This window comes from Haplochromis burtoni, unplaced genomic scaffold, assembly GCF_018398535.1.
Source record: "Haplochromis burtoni strain Fernald_Lab_line unplaced genomic scaffold, NCSU_Asbu1 Contig_76, whole genome shotgun sequence".
Classification (NCBI taxonomy): Eukaryota; Metazoa; Chordata; class Actinopteri; order Cichliformes; family Cichlidae; genus Haplochromis; species Haplochromis burtoni.
In genome coordinates this window covers 1154010-1160829 of record NW_024582437.1, presented here as the reverse complement: position 1 = coordinate 1160829, position 6820 = coordinate 1154010, and the positions used below count along the sequence as shown (strand labels likewise).

The window sequence follows — 6820 nt, the reverse complement described above, 5'->3', positions numbered from 1 at the left end:
CCCACGGAGACGGTGGAAGGGCTGGGAAACAAACGTCTCTGTCTGTGAGCCTCTCCCTCTCTCTACTCACCAGCATCTTCTCATCTCAGAGAAGAGAGAAAGATCAGCTCGAGGAAAAGCTGGTTGTCGTCTGTCTGCGGTGATGTGTTGGAGGGCAGAAAAGATGCAGTGTAGGTGTGTGCGCCTATTCGCTTGAATATGCTAAATTTACCAATCTGAAGCTTTTCATCTGGAGGTTGTTTTTATTCTTTTTTTTGTGGTTGTGGATTTTTCTATTTGTTCATCGTAGTTGTCGTCCTTGCTCTTGGATAACAGTAACACTGTGTTCACCACCATCATTTCTGATCTGAACTGGGAACTCTGTGACACAATTACAAAACAAACAGTCTGACAGATATCTTTGGGTTTTCATTTTAATATGTATAAAAAAAATTTAAAAATAAAGCAATCAAGGTTGATGCCAAAAATTTTTTTGTTAATTGAACAATGAATGATGTTAATACACAGCAAACAACATAAACCCGAAGCTGCTGTTGCTGTTGAATCGTATTATTACCTCTGCCAACAGGTAATGTGATCGGTTGAGTTGCTCTGTTTTCATGCAAAGTTATTGCAATTTTATTTTTTTGTTTGGTGTTGTCAAGAAAATATCACAATCTGGTCTCTGTTCTAAGTTCTTACTTTGGAACGGGTTTTAGCCTTAGCTGAGGTTTGCAGCATCACACTGCGCTTGTTTGATAAGTTATCAAGGCATATAAATACTGTAAGACTGTAATATAACATGGCAGTGCAGAGAGAAACACTCTGATGTAAGAAACAGCATCATGAGTTTGGACTGGGTGCTTCATTTGTTTTCACCCATGTTAGCAGCATAGCGGTATGAGCTGAAAGGTCAGTAGGGCTGGGAGTCAGTCCACTGCTTTGATCCACACCCCAAAAATATATGCGATCAACTACAGGACGGATTGATGATGATTATGTGCCGAAATGTATGTATTCTGTCTGTTTTTCTATAGCATTATCATCAAGCCAATAATTTAAGGTGGCAGGTTCACAAACAATAACCTACAGTAGAAAATTAGCCATATTCCCGTTAGCCTCATTTGTGCTTAGCAAATGTTAACGAATTAGCATGCTAACAGCGCAAACTTAAAAAGCAGGTGTTCTCCTTTCTGAAACCCGTGTAAGTTGCAGCAAGTTTCCATCAAGCCTTCATATTTAATATTATGAATGGATCTGCGTGTATGAGAGGCTCTTTGATGCCCACTGCTTAGAGCATCAGGCCAACATAACTCTACAAACCGATTCATAAGATGCTCTCAAATCCAAACTTCAACCTCCTTCCAGTTATTTATGCATCCATTTTGCTCCATCACCCCTACTCTGGTCTGTACTCTACGCTATTTCTGACTCTTTTTGGGAGGCATGCATTTTTCTGAGCTCTCCACCAAGCAACGGCACACAACGCCATTTATTTTAGCTTGGGAGTTCTCTTTTCACTCCGTGTCTTTTTATAGTTTTGTCGTTCATACTGTACTCCCCGCTGTGCTTCTATTTTCATGAATGCTGTGAGAAATAATTGAAAGCACCGTGTATGGTGCCGTCTGTTGCAGCGCTCCCACTTCCTCATGCCTTGTAAATACTGTATCACTAAAACCCCCGCTGTAAGCTGCCGGCTCGGGATTCCTCACAACTCTGAGACGTCAACACTCACTGAAAACTTGAGCCAAGATCAAATCGTAACCAGAGCCTGAACGTTGCTCCTGTGGACAGAGCCAGCGTTTGATTGATTTCAAATTCAGCTGTTTGTCCTTGCCTTTTTTCTTGCAAAAACAGAGTTGAATTGGATTCCTCTGAACAGCTCGTGGCCCATTTCCTCTGTGTGTTTTCTCAGCTTTTTGACTTCCATAAGGAGGGGGAAAAGGATGTCAAAGGAGTCGCGACTCCTGCTGCAAGTGGTGGTGGTGAGAAGTGCAGCAGATGGAAGCCCACAAGGAGCCTTAACTAGAATAAATAACGCACCATAGCTGCTAAAAATAAAATATTGCTTATTGGAAATTAGAGTTTCTCTACTGGTTTTGCACATGAATGCAGCTTGCTAGTGTAGCCGAGTGCTGCTCAGCCTGTAAAGACATTGGTTTCACGGTGAGGAATAACTTTAAGAAGCTGAAAAATATGGTTCATTACCAGGTTGGAAGAAATCTGCATTATGGGAAATGCAGGAATCAGTGTATTTTCGCTTCCTTCACACAACAGAGCCATATTTTGTACATATTTTGTTTGTCTTTAACATGAAACATCTGTTTCATTAACCAGATGGGAAAAACTCAAGGAGACAGACCGGTTAAGTCGAGCCTGACATCTAGTCTGGCTTTCAAGGTAAGCTGCAACCCCCACCAGTCCTAAAACACAGGTTATTTTTATAGTTTGAGTTTTTTGTGCTTTTTCTGTTAGGGGGGGTGAAGACTGAGGAGTGGAATAGATGAAGGGAAAATGATTTGATTTAATGAATTCGAGGAATGTGAGTTTGCACGCTAGACACATGGCACTCTGCCCATTTGGCCACCAGAATGCTTTTTTTTTTCATAATAGATATGTGGTTGGTCTTTTTGTTTTTGTTTTTGTTTGTTTTTTAACAGCTGAAACAATTATTTAATTGAATTGGCAACTATTGTGATATTCAGTTAATTAATTAAAGAGATTTTTCCCTATTGAAATGTAACCCACTCAGGTACAGCGTTTTCGATTGTAGGAGAATTTTCATATTATAAAATTACCCAATAAGTGAACTGAAGAGCAAAATCAGACCCTAGACTGCTATCTTATGACTATTTACACTGTCCCACAGATACTTGACACACATGTTGCCCAGAAAACAAGACCTACTGTTGAGAGGGAGCCTCCTGAAACCGAGACCTTCGGGGACGACGCGGATGAGGAGCGCAGGTCCTTGCCCTCACAGAAGATCCAGGATGTCGGCACAATCAAGCGTTTTAGATCCAACAGATGACGGATCTGTGAGCAGAAAGGCATGAGAGGGGGCGGGGCAGAGGGAAGGGAATTAAAAACACAACCATGAACCATAGTTTTGTAAAGACTGTCATTTTCCACAGTGCAGAAAAGCCAGTTAATCATGAATCAAGTCAGCGTACTGTATTTTGACTTTGTGGCCTCGGTATCAGCAAAGATGACTTATTGTAGGTCGGCTTTGAAACCCACTTTCTCGCCTACACAAACCCCAAAACCCTGTTTCTGAAAAACAAATAGCTCCAGCAGCGCTCGTCTCCGCCCCCCAACCCCCGATCCCACTCCTGGTTTGCCTTCGGAAGTAGCAAAGGTTAGTGGAAGATATGTTTGTCTTTTTCCACTTCAATGAAGGGTGAATTCAGCTCCGTGCAATAAGAAATGGATTACCCCGTTCATTAAAGGGGGCTGCGTCACTCCTCATTGAGTTGGACAAATAACAAATTAATTCCTAGCCGCCTAATTTCTCTCTGTTCTCCACTGAATTCCCAATAACGTCGAATTACTGATCACAGCCATGTGAGCTCTCTCAACTTTCTATCAATTCATTAAAATTTTTGCCACAGTGGAGATACTGCTGAGGAGGATCTCTTCCTTTTTTCTTTTTTTCCCATGCATGCTTCCTTTAACACCACAAGCTGTATACAAACAGAAAGCAAGTGAAGTGTTAATATTAGGAGATTAAAAAGACCAGGAAGCGTTACAGAGAAAGTTACTTTCACCCTGGGCGGTAAACTTTTTTTTTCTTTGCCAGTCTAGTGCAGGTCTGTTGGTGGAGGTGTTTTGTAAAGTAGCAGTAGTGTATTGACAGGGCAGTATTGATGTTTCAATTAGAGCAGCGTTACATAGTGCTCCAGCATGGTAACACGGTGCGTCTTCTGCCATCTGCTCTGCCTCCACGTCTGACGAACGAGGCACGTGGGGCTAATCGAGCCGCACATGAGCGATGGGGCTGCGAGATCTTCCGCGCACACACTCGCGCGCACACACACACACTTATCCTGTACGCACGTCCTTATGCAGAAAAATAAGGGGGGAAGGACGATGGAGAGCTCCTCAGCCCTGCTGTTTAAACAGCCTTCAGAAAGCCTGTGATTCCTCGCTTCACATGTGCCACAGGAGAAGCCAGCAGGTTATTTCCCCGACAAGAAAACGGGCAAAAGCGCCAGATGCACAAGTTAAAAATCTTCAAAAAAAAAAAAGAAGCTCATCTGATAGAAAGAACAAAAAATAAATAAATAAAAGAGAGAGAGAGATCAGCTTCTGCCAGGTTTTCTCGTGCTGGGACAGCCTGAAATAACAGTGTGTATTATGCCTGGCATTATTGCCTGCCAAACCACACGAATCAAAGACCTCATTGTGTGGATTACCTCGTTAATCTGTTGATGCCATTGACTAGTATTGCAGGTGCTAATGTGCCAGGTTTTTTTTCCTCCTCTTTCCTCCTCTCTTCTCTTATTGGGGAGGTGTAGCGTTAGGTTTGTAATCTGTTTTAAATGCTTTCTGGGGAATGAGACGCACTGAAAGCCAGCCAAGAGAGCTCTGCTATCATGGAGCGCTTTCTCTTAATACAGCACACAGAGGGGGACAGACTGACTGAGGCTGCGGCGCCTGTGCCAACGGGGACGAGCTAGCGAGCTACACGCCCCACGCCACTTGTTGAAATATATGACTGCATGAATAATGAAAGAGGAAGAGGGAAGTGGTATTGCTAGAGCAGTCCCACAATGACATCCATCACAGGAATGCCTCATTGCTCCTCTTCTTCTGTTTCCTCCTGCAAAAAGAAAAAAAAAAGGAGCTCCAACTTGTGTCTCTTTGGAGAAGCTAACGGGAGCTGAGCTCAGTTGCCTGCCCGAGCTGATAGACTTTAGAGGTGAAACCAGAAAGAGAGGAAGATAAAGAGGCAGAGAGAGAGAAAGACAGAGGGAAAGGGGACAGAAAGAGAGGTAATCCTTGCTTTTTTTTTCAGCTCCCCGGGGTGGTCTCTTCATCCAAGGCCTCAAAGAGGGACAGAATACACGTCCCTGCTACAATGAAGGGGACCCACAGGGGATGTTGCTATCAGTGTGTGTGTGTGGTGGGGGTGCAGCTTTAAGCAGGCCTTTGAGTGGCCTAATTGCATTGGAATACAGCAGTCTGAGAGCTGGCTCAGATCACGGCGGGCTGCTGGAGGGGTGAGCGCCCGCACCTCGACAGCCACACTCAGCAAAAGAGCCCCGGCACAAAGCACACAATTAATGCTGTCCCTCTCGTTAACTCTCTCCCCACTTTTTGTCCTCTCCTACTTTTCTCTCATTCTCCTCCTCCTCACCCCCATATCTTCGTCTCTCGCTCTCCTCTCTCTCTCTCGCTCCTCCCTCCCGCCTCAGTATGTCGTCACTCACCCACTGTATTAATCCTCCCATACAGCCTGTCAGTCTCCCTCGTCTTTGAAGCACACAACAATTACAGTAAGGATGAAAGGCGTGGGTCGGCTCTCGTTATGCAAGATTCGAAACGGGCCTTGGCGAGAATTATTGACATCCGAACAGCTAATCTGAAATAAAACTCTGTTATTACTTCGAAGGAAGTGATCTGTGCTCGCTGCATATATTTCTGGCTGTATATACTCAGGATTAGGGGATCTTATTTTATTGCATAAATTAAAAATAAGGCATGTACTTTATTTGTATTTAAATGAGCCCACACTGATTGTATTCTTCTGATCTGAAGATTTTGTATCAGTTCTGCTATCAGCTAAAGTCAAGGCAGCTGATAAATGCAAAGTAAACAGATTTCCATTTCATCACGATTGTTCCCCAAAGATGACACCGCGGTAGAGCAATAATGCTCCAGCGGGGACTGTTTGTATCTTTGCTGCATTAAACACAAAGCTGTTACAATCTAAATGTGCTTCATTGGATTTTATCTTTTACAAAGAAAGCCTGGATATCATACAGGAATCTAGAGGTGTATTATATTAGAGATAACCGTGATATTTAAAAAAAAAAAAAGATATATCAATATTGTGCTAGTAATTCATAGGTGGTAATGCTGCAAATAATTGTTTTTTTATTGTGTGTGCTTTAGTACAGTTATGTAAACATTTGTCCACTGGTATTTTGAGTTTGTTTCATTTAAACTATGAAAAATCATAGATTATTTTCAATGATAACATTATTTACATTACTTTAAAAATATATTTTCTACAGATGTTACAGTATTGTTTCTATATTTTATTATAAATCATCAAACTAAATTCTAGTATTTTCTGATATTGATTAGACTTTTAAATACAAGGTAAAAAAAACGAATCAGATTTTCAAATATGAATATCTAGTGACTGTTTACGGCTTCTAAGGTAACCATATGAATCTTTTTGGATTTTGGACTGTTGGCTGGACAAAAATAAATGTTTATGACGGGAATTAAATTAATTTAATTTAGCAAGTTGTTCCACACATAAAGTTCAGCAGCTTCACTGAAGGTTTATTTTAGACTGAAATTTCACTGGAAAAAAAATTAAACAAAACAAGTTAACCTACTGGACACAAGATAACGCATCTGCATCACCAAGAAGCCTGTTTTCAGTGAATGGAGGCTTTCAAATCACATCACACCAAAACTGCATACTGAGTTGTGATTGGCTTTCAAAATGATGATGTCATGAATTGTTTTTTTATACTGTGCATGCATATGCAAGGCAGGTTTAAGGTGAGCACAGCCAAACCTAACCATACCTGTCAGCACATGGGTGTGAAAACCTTCCTACTGCACACACACACACACACACACACACACACACACACACACA

General features: G+C 41.9%; 1 protein-coding gene across 6 annotated transcripts in view; it reads left to right on the top strand.

Moving 5' to 3' along the window:
• LOC102288865 (furin) overlaps positions 1-3010 on the top strand; it is a 208697-nt gene extending 205687 nt beyond the window's left edge. For all 6 annotated transcript variants that reach the window (XM_014334224.2, XM_042221864.1, XM_042221861.1 and 3 more), the window contains 2 exons: positions 2317-2379; positions 2849-3010. In XM_014334224.2, the coding sequence (XP_014189710.1) occupies positions 2317-2379; positions 2849-3010 (225 nt within the window). The remainder of the gene's footprint in view (positions 1-2316; positions 2380-2848) is intronic.
• Positions 3011-6820: the final 3810 nt, after the last annotated feature.